The sequence below is a fragment of the Ctenopharyngodon idella genome, chromosome 9 (genome assembly GCF_019924925.1).
Source record: "Ctenopharyngodon idella isolate HZGC_01 chromosome 9, HZGC01, whole genome shotgun sequence".
Taxonomy (NCBI): Eukaryota; Metazoa; Chordata; class Actinopteri; order Cypriniformes; family Xenocyprididae; genus Ctenopharyngodon; species Ctenopharyngodon idella.
Window position 1 is genome coordinate 1,697,333 of NC_067228.1, and position 17,985 is coordinate 1,715,317.

General features: G+C 39.1%; 2 protein-coding genes across 2 annotated transcripts in view; one reads left to right on the top strand and one right to left on the bottom strand.

The window, feature by feature from the left end:
* edar (ectodysplasin A receptor) overlaps positions 1 to 12,027 on the top strand; it is a 101,265-nt gene extending 89,238 nt beyond the window's left edge. The window contains exon 13 of the transcript XR_007931726.1: positions 12,018 to 12,027. The gene's annotated coding sequence lies outside the window, so the exon portion shown is untranslated. The remainder of the gene's footprint in view (positions 1 to 12,017) is intronic.
* On the bottom strand, positions 748 to 5,281 carry LOC127518849 (GATA zinc finger domain-containing protein 14-like). The gene is made up of 3 exons (XM_051906062.1): positions 3,470 to 5,281; positions 3,227 to 3,313; positions 748 to 837 (listed from the first exon to the last, which is right to left on the bottom strand). Exon 1 carries the CDS (start codon positions 5,279 to 5,281, stop codon positions 3,533 to 3,535), a length of 1,749 nt encoding a protein of 582 aa, XP_051762022.1. The 3' UTR covers positions 748 to 837; positions 3,227 to 3,313; positions 3,470 to 3,532.
* Positions 12,028 to 17,985: the final 5,958 nt, after the last annotated feature.

Genomic DNA, 17,985 nt, shown 5'->3' on the forward strand with positions numbered 1-17,985 from the left:
TGTGGGAAATATAAACACATGTAAAGTCATCACCTTTATTTCTACACTGTTTCATACAATACAGATCAGTGCAGTCAAATCAAATCAATAATACAACTGAATATTAAGTGTCTTTTAAACTTTTAAAGAACTAACAAATAAGATCAACAGCTTTTTTAAAGATGTTATTGTAAATATTTAGCAGTTTGTATACCTGAATAGTCAGCAGCTGTCCACGTCACTGCATTTGCGGAGGTGTTCAACCGTTTCAGATGAATGGCTCTGGTGATACAGTGGTTTACACACACCTTTTTATCCCCTTCTTGCCACATAAACACGCGGTAAAGCTTCCTCGAGGGATGGAAAAGGATCTTAATGTCTCCTTCACTGCGGGCTTTCCACTTCTTAATATCACAGTCCCAGCGGTAAAGTTTGGTCCACTCTTTGAACAACATCTCCTCTTCATTCTCCTCAACCGATGGTAGTTCCACCTTAAAAGAAGCAATGACATAATAAACCAATAAACCCCAAGAAGCTGTGGTTTACAGTGAATTTAGAACAGCTAAGCTATATCCGTTTTATAATGAAAATACAAATGTGTGTTACGAAAAACGCTGGCTTGACAGAGGTTCAAGCAGGGTTATTATTGTTAACGAAAATTAAAACTATCAAAACATTTTTGTTAAATGAAAAAAAATTCAATACACTTCAATATTACTTCAATGCACCTTTACACAGGCAAAACTAAAAGGGAAGCGATATCTACATGTATAAGTGCTTCATCATCACTGTCCTCTTCCTCTCTGTCACTTTGTGTCTCTGTTGCGGCTCCAGCATTGTCCTGGGGAAGATTTGCATCTATAGAAATAAACAAGAATTTATTATTAACACAGAAAGACAAGACTGGAAGCAGCCGATGACAGAGCCTTAATAATGATTGATGGTCTTGTTTTCAGTGCACACTGCTGTCAGTTTTATATCTGTGGAGTGATATAAAGACGTGCATTTCTGGCAGTATTTAAGCAAAGTGGTATTCACTGCAACCAGAACAACCTACCATTACCAGCGGATGCATCTCCTTGGACGGACAGACCAGGATACAACTTTCCTTTCAAAGATTTGACTGCCTCCTCAAAATCTTCACCTGAATAAGAAAAAGTAATTAAATCAAGTAAATATGTCATTGAAGTAACAGTTGCAGGTTGAGGGATTTGAGCGTAAGAGCAATAACAATAGTGATACTTGCCTTAGCAATGCAACTAAGTATGCGAAAATGGTTCCAGCAGTTTATTTTTCTTACCGTCATCCTCATTGCTTAAGTATCCCAGCTGGTTTCTGTAACAGAAGAACGTGTGAGGAAGCATCAGTCTGGCCGCCAGTTCAGCTTGTTCTGCTGTCGGTTTACGCTCAAACAAGATCTCAACATCAGCGTCACACTGGTCCTGGGTGCTCTTTCCTTCTCATTGAGAAAACAAATGACACATTTGCTGCTGTTATTTCTGCTGCTGTTATTGCCGCTGCTGCTGTCATTGCTACTGCTGCTGTTATTTCTGCTGCTGTTATTGCTACTGCTGTTATTGCTGCTGCTGCTGCTGTTATTGCCACTGCTGCTGTTATTTCTCCTGCTGTTATTGCCGCTGCTGCTGTCATTGCCACTGCTGCTGTTATTGCTACTGCTGCTGTTATTTCTGCTGCTGTTATTGCCGCTGCTGCTGTTATTGCTACCGCTGCTATTTCTGCTGCTGTTATTGCTACTGCTGTTATTGCCGCTGCTGCTGCTATTTCTGCTGCTGTTATTGCTACTGCTGCTATTTCTGCTGCTGTTATTGCTACTGCTGTTATTGCTGCTGCTGCTATTTCTGCTGCTGTTATTGCTACTGCTGCTATTTCTGCTGCTGTTATTGCCGCTGCTGCTGTTATTTCTGCTGCTGTTATTGCTACTGCTGTTATTGCTGCTGCTGCTGTTATTTCTGCTGCTGTTATTGCCGCTGCTGCTGTCATTGCCACTGCTGCTGTTATTGCTACTGCTGCTGCTATTTCTGCTGCTGTTATTGCCGCTGCTGCTGTCATTGCCGCTGCTGCTGTTATTGCCACTGCTGCTGCTATTTCTGCTGCTGTTATTGCTACTGCTGCTGTTATTTCTGCTGCTGTTATTGCCGCTGCTGCTGTTATTGCCGCTGCTGCTGTTATTGCTACTGCTGCTGTTATTTCTGCTGCTGTTATTGCCGCTGCTGCTGTCATTGCCACTGCTGCTGTTATTGCCACTGCTGCTGCTATTTCTGCTGCTGTTATTGCTACTGCTGCTGTTATTTCTGCTGCTGTTATTGCCGCTGCTGCTGTTATTGCTACTGCTGCTGTTATTGCTGCTGCTGTTATTGCTGCTGCTGCTGTTATTGCTACTGCTGCTGTTATTTCTGCTGCTGTTATTGCCGCTGCTGCTGTCATTGCCACTGCTGCTGTTATTGCCACTGCTGCTGCTATTTCTGCTGCTGTTATTGCTACTGCTGCTGTTATTGCCGCTGCTGCTGTTATTGCCGCTGCTGCTGTTATTGCTACTGCTGCTGTTATTGCTGCTGCTGCTGTCATTGCCGCTGCTGCTGTCATTGCCACTGCTGCTGTTATTGCCACTGCTGCTGCTATTTCTGCTGCTGTTATTGCTACTGCTGCTGTTATTTCTGCTGCTGTTATTGCCGCTGCTGCTGTTATTGCCGCTGCTGCTGTTATTGCTACTGCTGCTGTTATTTCTGCTGCTGTTATTTCTGCTGCTGTTATTGCCGCTGCTGCTGTCATTGCCACTGCTGCTGTTATTGCCACTGCTGCTGCTATTTCTGCTGCTGTTATTGCTACTGCTGCTGTTATTTCTGCTGCTGTTATTGCCGCTGCTGCTGTTATTGCTACTGCTGCTGTTATTGCTGCTGCTGCTGTTATTGCTACTGCTGCTGTTATTTCTGCTGCTGTTATTGCCGCTGCTGCTGTCATTGCCACTGCTGCTGTTATTGCCACTGCTGCTGCTATTTCTGCTGCTGTTATTGCCGCTGCTGCTGTTATTTCTGCTGCTGTTATTGCCGCTGCTGCTGTTATTGCTGCTGCTGTTATTGCTGCTGCTGCTGTTATTGCTACTGCTGCTGTTATTGCTACTGCTGTTATTGCTGCTGCTGCTGTTATTGCTACTGTGGAGTGATATAAAGACGTGCATTTCTGGCAGTATTTAAGCAAAGTGGTATTCACTGCAACCAGAACAACCTACCATTACCAGCGGATGCATCTCCTTGGACGGACAGACCAGGATACAACTTTCCTTTCAAAGATTTGACTGCCTCCTCAAAATCTTCACCTGAATAAGAAAAAGTAATTAAATCAAGTAAATATGTCATTGAAGTAACAGTTGCAGGTTGAGGGAGTTGAGCGTAAGAGCAATAACAATAGTGATACTTGCCTTAGCAATGCAACTAAGTATGCGAAAATGGTTCCAGCAGTTTATTTTTCTTACCGTCATCCTCATTGCTTAAGTATCCCAGCTGGTTTCTGTAACAGAAGAACGTGTGAGGAAGCATCAGTCTGGCCGCCAGTTCAGCTTGTTCTGCTGTCGGTTTACGCTCAAACAAGATCTCAACATCAGCGTCACACTGGTCCTGGGTGCTCTTTCCTTCTCATTGAGAAAACAAATGACACATTTGCTGCTGTTATTTCTGCTGCTGTTATTGCCGCTGCTGCTGTTATTGCTACTGCTGCTATTTCTGCTGCTGTTATTGCTACTGCTGTTATTGCTGCTGCTGCTATTTCTGCTGCTGTTATTGCTACTGCTGCTATTTCTGCTGCTGTTATTGCCGCTGCTGCTGTTATTTCTGCTGCTGTTATTGCTACTGCTGTTATTGCTGCTGCTGCTGTTATTTCTGCTGCTGTTATTGCCGCTGCTGCTGTCATTGCCACTGCTGCTGTTATTGCTACTGCTGCTGCTATTTCTGCTGCTGTTATTGCCGCTGCTGCTGTCATTGCCGCTGCTGCTGTTATTGCCACTGCTGCTGCTATTTCTGCTGCTGTTATTGCTACTGCTGCTGTTATTTCTGCTGCTGTTATTGCCGCTGCTGCTGTTATTGCCGCTGCTGCTGTTATTGCTACTGCTGCTGTTATTTCTGCTGCTGTTATTGCCGCTGCTGCTGTCATTGCCACTGCTGCTGTTATTGCCACTGCTGCTGCTATTTCTGCTGCTGTTATTGCTACTGCTGCTGTTATTGCCGCTGCTGCTGTTATTGCCGCTGCTGCTGTTATTGCTACTGCTGCTGTTATTGCTGCTGCTGTTATTGCTGCTGCTGCTGTCATTGCCACTGCTGCTGTTATTGCCACTGCTGCTGCTATTTCTGCTGCTGTTATTGCTACTGCTGCTGTTATTTCTGCTGCTGTTATTGCCGCTGCTGCTGTTATTGCCGCTGCTGCTGTTATTGCTACTGCTGCTGTTATTTCTGCTGCTGTTATTTCTGCTGCTGTTATTGCCGCTGCTGCTGTCATTGCCACTGCTGCTGTTATTGCCACTGCTGCTGCTATTTCTGCTGCTGTTATTGCTACTGCTGCTGTTATTTCTGCTGCTGTTATTGCCGCTGCTGCTGTTATTGCTGCTGCTGCTGTTATTGCTACTGCTGCTGTTATTTCTGCTGCTGTTATTGCCGCTGCTGCTGTCATTGCCACTGCTGCTGTTATTGCCACTGCTGCTGCTATTTCTGCTGCTGTTATTGCCGCTGCTGCTGTTATTTCTGCTGCTGTTATTGCCGCTGCTGCTGTTATTGCTACTGCTGCTGTTATTGCTGCTGCTGTTATTGCTGCTGCTGCTGTTATTGCTACTGCTGCTGTTATTGCTACTGCTGTTATTGCTGCTGCTGCTGTTATTGCTACTGCTGCTGTTATTTCTGCTGCTGTTATTGCCGCTGCTGCTGTCATTGCCACTGCTGCTGTTATTGCTACTGCTGCTGCTATTTCTGCTGCTGTTATTGCTACTGCTGCTGTTATTTCTGCTGCTGTTATTGCTGCTGCTGCTGTCATTGCCACTGCTGCTGTTATTGCCACTGCTGCTGCTATTTCTGCTGCTGTTATTGCTACTGCTGCTGTTATTTCTGCTGCTGTTATTGCCGCTGCTGCTGTTATTGATACTGCTGCTGTTATTGCTACTGCTGCTGTTATTTCTGCTGCTGTTATTGCCGCTGCTGCTGTTATTGCCACTGCTTCTGTTATTGTTACTGCTGCTGTTGTTGCTGCTGCTGTTATTGCTTCTGCAGAGCAATACAGGACTTGCTATTGCCAATACATACATGACATGCTGCTGTGAGCAAGTAAGACATGCCGCTGCTGCAGTATAGCATATACAGTATGAATTACCCATAGCAGATCTATACAGGTGGAGCTGGGGAAGGTGGAGGGTTTTGAAAGCATGCTGCACTGCTATAGCAAATGCTAACCAAGTATTTGAAGGTTGAGCATTGAGCTCATTGGCTACTGATACAGCAGGAACCAATCAGCTGTGCCCTATAGAGAGTGATGTGATTGCAAGCAGATTGAGTTAAGGACCTGCCTGCGCCATCAAGAGTTTCATGACAGAACTTTGTATATAAATTCATAACACAGTATGTTAACCTAATTTTATATTGCTGAGCTCAAAAATATCAATAAAACTGTCCATCATGTTCTTTATTAGCATCAATGGTTCCATGAAGATCCTTTAATATCCATGAATCTTTCCATTGCACTAAAGGTTCTTTATAGTGGGAAAATGTTGAGAGTCTGAGAGCTGAACGAATAGTTGTAACCTGGCTACTTGTGCCAGTTTATCTGGTGATTCAGGGATAATACAAGATTTCTTCACCTTACAAATGGTTGTCAAAAACAAAAATGCTAGGAAATGCACATCATACTCTCCTAGAAAAATAAGGTTCAATAGAACTCTAGGATTCTTGACTCTATGTTAAAGAACACTTTATGCCAAAAAGGAGAAATGTCTTAAATGATTGCATATCACCATAACAAGGGGCATAACAAGTCCCTTTAAGGCAAGTCATTTCACTCTGCGGCTGTCTTTGAAATGCCTTTCAGGCAGCTATTTCAGTCATGCAAGCTTCTATCTCTTTGAATGGGGAAAAATCAAATTCTCCAAAGCTGTTCATCAAGCTTACGATTAAACTGAGATTCTAACGGCAGCTGCAGTGACACAATGACTTTACCAACTGGCGACTGGTTCTTTTATTTAGAAGGCCGGACTTATTCCGCCATATACTTTCTCCCATTTATAGTGCATCGTCTTTGTATATATGAAGACACTGATAATATTTTCGGGTTATTTTATTTTTTCCTCTAGTGATAAAGTATGTTTATGAGCTGTTTAATTCATAAAATGTAATCAAAATAAAAAAAATAATTAAAACTAAATACATAAAATGATCCCATGATGGGAACCCCTGAAAGGTTCCATATATGAAGCGCCTGACGGAACCCTTTAAGATTCTACATAGAACCTTCGCTTCTAAGAGTGTATTTTTTGAGAAAGTGATGTGCTAGAACAAAACAGGCACTGTTTTTGGAATCAGCACCCCAAAATGAGTAAGAAATAAATACTTCATTCAGCAAATATGATGGATTACAGACGCTCACCTCTTTCTGGTACACTGGATTCAGTGACCACTGCTTCTTCAAAGATTTTCCTGAAAGCATCCGCAGACTCCTGCAGTCTAAACCGCACAGCTAATGTCTGATACTTGCCTTCTCCATCAGCAAAATCAAAGGCATTCCACATCCACACTTTCTCGGCCGCTTTCATTGGCTCGAGCTTCATATTTGGAGTAATCCAGTGGTTTGCACATAACTTCAGAACCTGCTCTCTCCTCATCACGAGTCTTGCCCGTCTGGGTTTATCATTTTGAAGTATTTTGAGTTCGCCTACGCCTCTTTCCTTCCACTGGAGTAATTCTTTGTCAAAGCGGTATAGTTTGGCTCTGTGACTGAAAACTACTTGCTCATTTTCCTCTCCAGTCGAGATCTCAATAACATCAGGTAATGATACAGCTGGCTCGTATAGCACAGGTGAGGATTTAGAGAGAACATACTGAAAACTGAATCCCCCAAATCCTGTAACTGATTCCCCAAAATGGAAAATATCCTTCTGGTCAGCTGGAGTTGCAGAGAGTTTCACAGTTCCACCAACAGGAGGCAAAACTGAGGAGGAAAGCACATGACATGTTTACTACCTACACAGAATAATTTTTATTACATAAAATGTAGGATTTCTCATTTTATAAGAAACCAAACCATCTCGACAGGTCTGAAATTTAAACACTTATAATAGGCTTACCATAGTGAATCAGGGTAAGACAAAAACACATTTTGGAAGAAGGATTGATGATGTATTATTCATTATACATTATTTCAATTTTGTTAATCTTGAACAAAAAAATTACATAGTGTACATTTAAATAAATAAAATAAATAAATATAAATCTTGAATGCTTTGGAGCACAGAATTAAGTTTGGTCTCTTTTTAAAAGAGACACTTACATGACAGATTATTGAAGAAGTAAAATTAAAAAAAAAAAAGTTATAAAAGTGAAATTAAAAAAAAGTTATAGAAGTTAAAGTTCATGTAAATGTAAAAATCTACCTTTTTATATTTTATATAAAATAGGTATTTTTTAATATAAAATAGAACCTTTATTTTTAAGTGTATAAGGACACACCCATCCATTTCCTAATATGGTCTGAGTGATCTTCACCATATATTTCCATATGAAATATTTATACACTATTTATGAAGTAGACATCATATTCAGAAGTAGTGTGTGCAGTATGGCAGTATCTGATTTGAATTCAACCCCTATCAAACACATACATTAAAAAACCTTAAGTTCAGTTGCTGCTTTAAATTTTTAAGTATAATTAATTAACTTGGCGGTATAAGTCATTTCAACTTCAAATTATATTAAATTGACTTTAAAAAATGAGTTGAACTCATAAACAAAAGTTGAAAATTGCTTAACTTATTTTAATGAGTTAATGTAAAATCAAACTGACTTTAAGCAACACTATGTAGTTCTTCGACCTTAAAATAATAAAAATGACCCTAAAATGATTTCAGTGGTAGAACAACTCTTAACCGGATGAATTCTACTGCCGCTGCTACCTGAGCAGCCTCCTAGCAGCTACAACCACACTCTGCAAGTTTCATTTACATTTAGTCATTTAGCAGACGCTTTTCTCCAAAGCGACTTACAAATGAGAATAGTAGAAGCAATCAAATCAACATGAGTGCAACAGTATGCAAGTGCCGTGTCAAGTCCCAGTTTCACCAGCAGTGTTCGTAGCAAGGAATTTTTTTTTTTTTGTAATTCACACAAATAGAGAAAAGTAAAGATAAAAAGTGCTAATATTACTGGGTCAAGTGTTGACGAAAAAGGTATGTCTTTAGCAGTTTTTTGAAAAGTGTTCGGGTCAGTACACACAGCCCCGCCCATCCCCTGCCAGCGGAAGAGTGCAATCTGCTGCTGCTGTTATTGTTGATGCTGTTATTGCTACTAATGTTATTGCTGTTATTGCTGCTGCTGTTATTGCTGCTGCTGTTATTTCTGTTGCTGTTATTGCTGTTATTGCTGCTACTGTTATTTCTGCTGCTGTTATTGCTGCTGCTGTTATTTCTGTTGCTGTTATTGCTGTTATTGCTGCTACTGTTATTTCTGCTGCTGTTATTGCTGCTACTGTTATTTCTGCTGCTGTTATTTCTGTTGCTGTTATTGCTGTTATTGCTGCTACTGTTATTTCTGCTGCTGTTATTGCTGCTACTGTTATTTCTGCTGCTGTTATTGCTGCTGCTGTTATTTCTGTTGCTGTTATTGCTGTTATTGCTGCTACTGTTATTTCTGCTGCTGTTATTGCTGTTATTGCTGCTACTGTTATTTCTGCTGCTGTTATTGCTGTTACTGTTATTTCTGCTGCTGTTATTGCTGCTACTGTTATTTCTGCTGCTGTTATTGCTGCTGCTGTTATTTCTGTTGCTGTTATTGCTGTTATTGCTGCTACTGTTATTTCTGCTGCTGTTATTGCTACTGCTGCTGTTGCTGCTGCTGTTGTTGCTGCTGCAGAGCAATACAGGACTTGCTACTGCCAGTACATACATGACATGCTACTGTGAGCAAGTAAGACATGCCGCTGCTGCAGTATAGCATACATGAATTACCCATAGCAGATCTATACAGGTGGAGCTGGGGAAGGGGGAGGGTTTTGAAAGCATGCTGCACTGCTATAGCAAATGCTAACCAAGTATTTGAAGGTTGAGCACTGAGCTCATTGGCTACTGATACAGCAGGAACCAATCAGCTGTGCCCTACAGAGAGTGATGTGATTGCAAGCAGACTGAGTTAAGGACCTGCCTGCGCCATCAAGTTCAAGTTCATGACGGAACTTTGAATAGGCTAAATATTCATAACACATTATGTTAAAAACAAACCCTAATATCATCTAATTAGTAAGACAGGAATCATGTATTTGTGCCAGTTCTTCTGTTGATTACAAGACTTCTTCACCTTACAAATGGTTGTCAAAAACAAAAATGCTAGGAAATGCACATCATACTCTCCTAGAAAAATAAGGTTCAATGAGCTTCTATATAGAACTCTAGGATTCTTGACTCTATGTTAAAGAACACTTTATGCCAAAAAGGAGAAATGTCTTAAAAGAATGCATAAAACCAAAGTCCCTTTAAGGCAAGTCATTTCACTCGACGGCCATCTTTCAAACGCCTTTTCAGCAGAAAGTGATGTGCTAGAACAAAACAGGCACTGTTTTTGGAATCAGCACCCCAAAATGAGTAAGAAATAAATACTTCATTCATCAAATATGATGGATTACAGACGCTCACCTCTTTCTGGTACACTGGATTCAGTGACCACTGCTTCTTCAAAGATTTTCCTGAAAGCATCCGCAGACTCCTGCAGTTTAAACCGCACAGCTAACGTCTGATAATTGCCTTCTCCATCAGCAAAATCAAAGGCATTCCACATCCACACTTTCTCGGCCGCTTTCATTGGCTCGAGCTTCATATTTGGAGTAATCCAGTGGTTTGCACATAACTTCAGAACCTGCTCTCTCCTCATCACGAGTCTTGCCCGTCTGGGTTTATCATTTTGAAGTATTTTGAGTTCGCCTACGCCTCTTTCCTTCCACTGGAGTAATTCTTTGTCAAAGCGGTATAGTTTGGCTCTGTGACTGAAAACTACTTGCTCATTTTCCTCTCCAGTCGAGATCTCAATAACATCAGGTAATGATACAGCTGGCTTGTATAGCACAGGTGAGGATTTAGAGGGAACATACTGAAAACTGAATCCCCCAAATCCTGTAACTGATTCCCCAAAATGGAAAATATCCTTCTGGTCAGCTGGAGTTGCAGAGAGTTTCACAGTTCCACCAACAGGAGGCAAAACTGAGGAGGAAAGCACATGACATGTTTACTACCTACACAGAATAATTTTGAACAAAAAATATTACATAGTGTACATTTAGAGAATCTGTTAATGAAGTCTTCCAACCTTTTACAGACTTGATCTCGATCTCTGTTGTTTTGGTGACATCCATCAAACGCTCTTGCATTTTAGAAAGCAGCATCCTCACATTGTGAAAAAAAGCATCTGGGTGTTCAGAAATGCTGGAAATAGCTTCAAATTCTTCAGACATGGATTCTTCACAGTCAGACGGGTAATTCTACAGACACATAACAAATAATGCAGAATGATTTGATGCAGAATCAATACAAAAATCTACATGTATTCTTTAGAAACTTTGTCAATAGCCTAAATTTAAGCTAGCAGTTTTCTCATCAAACAATGAGGAAGTGCTGTTCTTTTATAAACTTAAGAAATTAGAGTTTCAATAATGAGTTTAATATAGAGTTTGTTTTCGGAGGATCTTTACAAACCTGCAGGAAATGAATGTGATCTTCAGTGGTCATAAACTGATCAAGCTCAGACACCTTCATCTTCATGTCAGCGATCTTCTGCTGGACTTTCTCCTGAAGTCCTTCAGTATGATTGAGTTCAGCTCTCTGTTGATCTGCAATCAGTTCTTTCACGCGGCAGCTTGTTTTCTGAACAGAGCGCAGCACCTCGCTGAAGATTCGTTCACTTTCTGTGACTGCTGTCTGTGCTGAACGCTGGTCCAGGAAGAACAATCACACAAACCAAATATATTTAGTTAAATTTATTTATTTAGCCATATATTTCTGTTTAATGTGAATTGAATTGAACAAATTAGATGTTTCTCCTAGACTAAAGTGAGTCTGTGGCCAGCTAACAGGGAACATTCTCAGAACGTTCTGGCAAGGTTCTCTCAAAGTTATGAACAAACGTTTTTTCCAGTAACATTATTAGAATGTTCGTATAAACTTATCTTTTTAATAATGTTCTAAAATAGTTAGCATGAAAACCTTATCTATACATCATTGATGGAACGTTTTATTTGGATGTTTGTCTAACATTTTTTAAATGTTACAACTTGTTTCGGAACGTTCAGAGAACCTTCAAAGGTAACATTCCCATAATGTTTGCAAAATGGAATGTTCACTTAATGTTTACATAACCATGCAACAACATTTAAAAAACTGAACATTTTGAACCTCCAGAAATAACATTTTCATGACTTAATGGGAAAGTTAGCAAAATAAAAAAAAACATACTGTAGTGTATTTGCTTCTCAGATGTTTCTCCTGAAAAAAAAGGTCCAAGATCTGTCTCTAGAGTTTCAGAAGAGATCGATTTCTCAAACTATGCTCAGATTTGCCAACATTCGGGACATTCTAAAACGCTTCACCTGAAAAACACTTACCATGGATTAATGTTCTAAGACAACAACCAGTAAAACAAATTTTCTCTGAAATTTCGGCTAAAACAACAAAACCGTAATCCAAGTGGAAAGACAACATTTTTACATTAAGTCCCCTATAGAAAGGTGTTAAAAGAAATTTTTAATGCATTAAGACCAAATTCAATATTATGAAGCCCCACACGACATAAAAAAAGTAAATTGTGCGCACACTTTACTAAGTCGTTCCCGCGATTTGCTAAATCTATTTTTTTACTATTCTTTCCTGCATGTCATGTGCGGGGCTCCGTACAATATATAAACTATATTGCCAAAAGTTTTGGGACGCCTGCCTTTACGTGCACTTTAATGACATCCCATTCTTAATCCGTAGGGTTTAATATGGAGTTAGCCCACCCTTTGCAGCTATAACAGCTTCAACTCTTCTGGGAAGGCTTTCCACAAGGTTTAGGAGTGTGTTTATGGGAATTTTTGACCATTCTTCTAGAAGCGCATTTGTGAGGTCAGGCAGTGATGTTGGTGAGAATGCCTGGCTCACAGTCCCCGCTCTAATTCATCCCAAAGGTGTTCTGTCGGGTTGAGATTAGGACTCTGTGCAGGCCAGTCAAGTTCCTCCACACCAAACTCACTCATCCATGTCCTTATGGACCTTGCTTTGTGCACTGGTGCGCAATCATGTTAGAACAGGAAGGGGCCATCCCCAAACTGAAATTGAAATTGTCCAAAATGTCTTGGTATGCTGAAGCATTAAGAGTTCCTTTCACTGGAACTAAGGGTCCAAGCCCAACCCCTGAAAAACAACATTAACACCATAATCCCCCTCCTTCCCATTCTTTTCTCCTCTTATCGCTAGTAAAGCAGTTAAGACTTACATCGCTTCTCTTGTGGCTCATCGACTGAAAATTACAACCAAAAGCTGCACAATGTGGCATCGTATATTATATTCCGAGTTGTGTTGCGTTAAAAATAGCAATAGGACAGACAGTGTCAGTAGCTCAGCGAGTGCAACCATTTGACGTCATCGACATAGAACACAAACAAAATGGCGTCACCCATTGTCCAAATCGGTCCAAATATGTCATGGATTTTTTAAATAACGTAAATCTTTCATGGGTTTTCGACTACATATTTCAGTAAGAGACATCATTTATGTTATATTAAGCAATACAAGTCTTAACACCAGGGGTTCCCTTTAATATCCACAATAATACATACTCTTACTGTATGTCAGAGGAGAAACATATGAGGCAAAGAGGATACATGGTTGAATCATAATAGAGAACTCAATTATATCTTCTGAGCAATGAAAGATCAATCTCTGTGCAAGATTTTCTTTTGGGGCTAGAAGACTCAGACAGATGACATGAGATCTGTGATCAATACTTAAAACTGAGTGATCAATACTCACACGGATCGACTCCTCAGTCTGTGTTAGCTCTTTAAAATCCTTCTCTCTGTCTTGGATGTTCTGCAGAAACTTCACACGTGTTTCCATCAACTTCCTCTAGCAACAGAAAATAGTTAAATATTTTAGTTTTTAACCACAGATAGAACCTGTAAATGCACATTACGTTAACTTTTAAAGACCAGGATTGAGATATTCAATTTAATGAAATAAAAGTCCAAAGTACACTCTTAAAAATAAAGGTTCTTTATCTGCATCAATGGTTCCAATGAGGGAAACTTTTAACATCCATTAACCGAAAAAGGCTCTTGGTAAAACTTTGCAAACAAGGTCTCATTTGTTAACAAGTTAATGCATTAACTAGCATTAACTAACAATGAACAATATATTTTTTAATGTATTTATTAACCTTTTGTAATGTTAGTTGTTAATATAAAAATGTTCAAGTAGAAATTAACATTAGCTAAGATTATTAATAAATGCTTTAGAACTACTGCATTTTTCATTGTTAGTTCATGTTAACTAATGTTAACAAATGTCATCTTATTGTAAAGTGGGGAAAGGCTCTTTAGATTATTAAATGGGTCCTTTGATTATGATTTGACTTTTTTAACTTTAGTTAGTGTGTAATGTTGCTGTTTGATCATAAACAACATCTGCAAAGTTACAACGCTCAAAGTTCAATGCAAAGGGAGATATTAATCGCTTTTTAAGGACTACAACAAACGGCTTGAAGGGACTACAACAAGCTTCTTCCTGGGTTGGTGACATCACTAACCCTAAAATTTACATAAACCCCGCCCCCGAGAACACACAACAAAGGGGGTGTGGCCATGTTGGGCTGCTTTAGAGAAGAGGAAGAGTTGTTGTAGTAGAGTGTTGTTGACATGCCGTCATTTTACACCGGACTGCTTTACAAACGAGGGTCAATTCGACGCTGGATTTGCACAAAAGATTAACATGACGGCACATGCTAGTCGATGAGTTGAATCAACTCCACAGCAACTACATAAATTTATTCACTAACAGAGCTGGGTAGTAACAGATTACATGTAATCTGGATTATGTAAACAGTTTCCAAAAATCAAGTACTTGTAATTAGAGTAAACTACTTTTTAAAATACTCGTAATCAGACTACAGTTACTTTTTTATGGATTACATGATTACATATCATTTACACAAAGGCAGTAAGTTGTTCACAATTCATTGATTATCCTAATTTTTAATTTTTTTTAACATTTATATTTTTTTCATAATAAACCTGCCGCTTATATACATTCGTGTTTCTTCGAGTTTTTCCGGCGGTGAGGGGGAAATATAGATGAATATATATGAAATATATATATGAAATAATAATAATAATAATATAGATGAAATATTTGATGTAGCAGTGATATTGCTGTGAATTTTATGTTTTTCAATATTTGTTTTTGTAATGTTGCTGTTTTCTAAATTTACTTAATTTTAAGTAAATATGTTTTAAAATCATAAGATGTGATTTTGTTTTATTCAGTGTTACTATCAGCAAACACTAACTAAAAAGGTACATTAGTATTTTGAAGTATTAACTGTCCATACATTGCACTTTAAAAAGAATCTGTTGAGGCTCTTGTTGGTGAATAGAATATATTTTTTCTATTTATCTGTAATCAAAATAGTACAAGATTATCCTACAATATATGTGACATCAAATAAGGCTTAGCACAAAAGTAATCTAAATGTAATCCAAAAGTATTCAGATGACGTTACCAAAAATGTGTAATCTAAGAGATTATATTACTGATTACAAATTTTGTCATGTAATTTGTAATCAGTAACTGATTACAATTCATAAGTAATCTACCCAGCTCTGTTCACTAACCATTCAGAAATGTCCAGTTTCATTCTAAAAGTTGTAACTTCTTCCTGAGTCTCTCCATCAGTGTCGACTCCGGTTTGAACAATGTAAGGCTGAACACCGTTACTGACAATCCTCATTTTGTCTGCGTGAGATTCTCCAGCTTTGTTGTTGTTGAGCGACCGAAGCGCGAGCTGTTAAAGCTCCGCCCTCTTCTGGAAAGGGGGCCGGGAGCAGCAGCTCATTTGCATTTAAAGGGACACACACAAAAACGGCGTGTTTTTGCTCACACCCAAATAGGGGCAAATTTGACAAGCTATAATAAATGATCTGTGGGGGATTTTGAGCTGAAACTTCAGACACATTCTGGAGACACCAGAGACTTATATTACATCTTGTGTAAGGGGCATTATAGGTCTCCTTCAACATTCGCCTAACCAAGAAAACATTTCTATGAAAACCTGGGCGTTCCGAGAACACTCAGAAATAACGTTTTCAGTACTTACTGGGAAAGTTAGCAAAACATATTTTTGTTAGCTGGGTAGCTATCTGACGCATAGATTGACATGATATTATAAGCCACTATCAATCTGCCAGGACCTACCTGTCTGTCTGCTCTTTCATCAGATGCTGAGATGGTGTCATGACTCTTGTGTTCATGTATTGCACACAGTACACAAACACACTGCTGATCAGTACGACAGAAAATATCGACAAGTTTCCCGTGCTGAGAGCAGATTTTATTCTGGAGATCCGTGGCATCAGTCAGCTGGTGTTTTCTCCGCCCGTGAAGCTCACTGTGTTGTTCCAGGTGAGTGCTGCAGTAAGAGGCGAGACAGGTGAGGCAGGATCTGATGGCTTTGGTTGTTCTGGAGGTGCAGGAGTCACAGCTCACATCACGGGCTTCGGCTTTCTTCTCAGCCCGTGTTCTCATCTTCATCAGCTTCTCAGAAAGTTCCTTCACGTGTAGCCAGTCTATGAGAGCAGGTCTGTTGTTAAAGGTCTGTTTGCATTGAGGGCATCTGCACACATCCTGATCCCACAGACGTGTAATGCAGTCCTTACAGAAACTGTGTCCGCAGGGAATAATCACTGGATTTCTGAAGAGATCCTGACAAATGGAGCATCTGAGAGATTCCCGATCGAGGAAAGCTTCATCTGCCATTTTGCTGCATTAAAATGAAACTTGGAAGAGTAAGTTTCGTTTGTTTGGAAACTAGCATGACTCAACAATTCCCGAAGGAAGGAATCTCTTTTTATTACTCTGTTTTTCTTAATTTTTATGCACCTATTTCTATCACTGTAGCTAATACAGTCGGAAAACATTCATTTTGCCCATGCAGGAGAATATTCGACGAACATCGAAAGCGAAACTGTGTTTTTCTGTTCCACTCTTTTGATTTTTAACTGTGAATTTACCTGCTGTAGTATCGTGTGTTTCCACTAGATGGACTCAGTGTCTTGCAGCTGAACTCAGGTTATAAATTAACCTTCAGAGAAGATCAACGATTGCTTTTGAAAAAAAAAATAATAATCTTTTCTGTTAAACGGATTTAATATAGGCGATGTTATGATGTAGTTACTATTTAATCCTTATTTGGATTTACATTGTTTGTTAAATCATGTCTTGAAGACCCTTTTCAGACTGCGATGATGCGTTTTGGGTTTCATCAATATCGAAATCCTGCAAAGTTTATATATATATATTATATTATTTTTTATTTTTTAAATATATGTACATTTGTAACACTATACATACTATTATATTACCGTTGCATCAAATTACAAAAAAACTAGTTAACGCTGCTGTCAGGGTGTTTGTAATAGAGTACCTCAGGGATGACGTGTATTTGTAGGCAAAACCCGGAAGCGAGTTAGCATTTTAGGACTTCCGGTTCCATCACCCTAAAGTCTATGGGTTTTTTGAATGGGTTTTTGCTAAATCGCAAAACAAAGCCTCTAAATATTTTCACGTTTTGATTTATGACATAAAACACACCAGTTATAACCCACTTGTGATTTTTTTAAACCTTTATTGTGTCTTAAAAACGGTGGTTGCTAAAAGGGACTACTTCCTTTGGCGGGGACTTTAGACGTCATCATGACAAACAGGACATTTGGACGACTTTATTTAGGCTTCAAATAAAAAATAAAAAAGATATAATTGCGACCTTTTATCTCGCAATTCTGACTTTTTTTTCTTAGAATTGTGTGATATAAACTCGCAATTGTGTTATAAAGTCAGAATTGTGTGATATAAACTCGCAATTGCGAGTTTAGTCAGAATTGTGTAATTTAAACTCGCAATTGTGAGTTATGAAGTCAGACTTGTGATATAAACTCGCAATTCTGAGTTATAAGGCAGAATTGTCTGATATAAACTCGTGATTGTGTTATAAAGTCAGAATTGTGATGTAAACTCGTATATCTCGCAATTGTGAGTTTATAACGCATTCTGCCTTTATTTCTTGCAATTGCGAGTTTATATCTCACAATTCGAAAAGAAGTCAGAATTGTGAGATAAAAAGTCGCAATTACCTTTTTTTATTTTTTATTTAGTGCCGAAACATGATTTCCTCCTTTTCACATACAAACCTGAGTATGCATTAACAGGACCTACAAAGTCAATTCCATTTGAATGCTGTCTGAAAGTTAAAACAAAAAGTTTATATATAGGCTATAAAAGATCTCACAGACAGTGGAGTTAGTTTTATTGCTTTACAACACTGAATCACTGATGATTTAATTTGTGAAATGTGAAAAATAATTTCTCCAAATTGTTCAAAACATTTACTTTTTGTATACCTGTCAGTATTCCAAGGCAAGATGATATACTGATGAAATGTAAAGCTTGAACTCACTGATAAAAGTGTGTTCTGAACGAATATATGTCAGTATAAAATACTGAGCAGATGCACATTG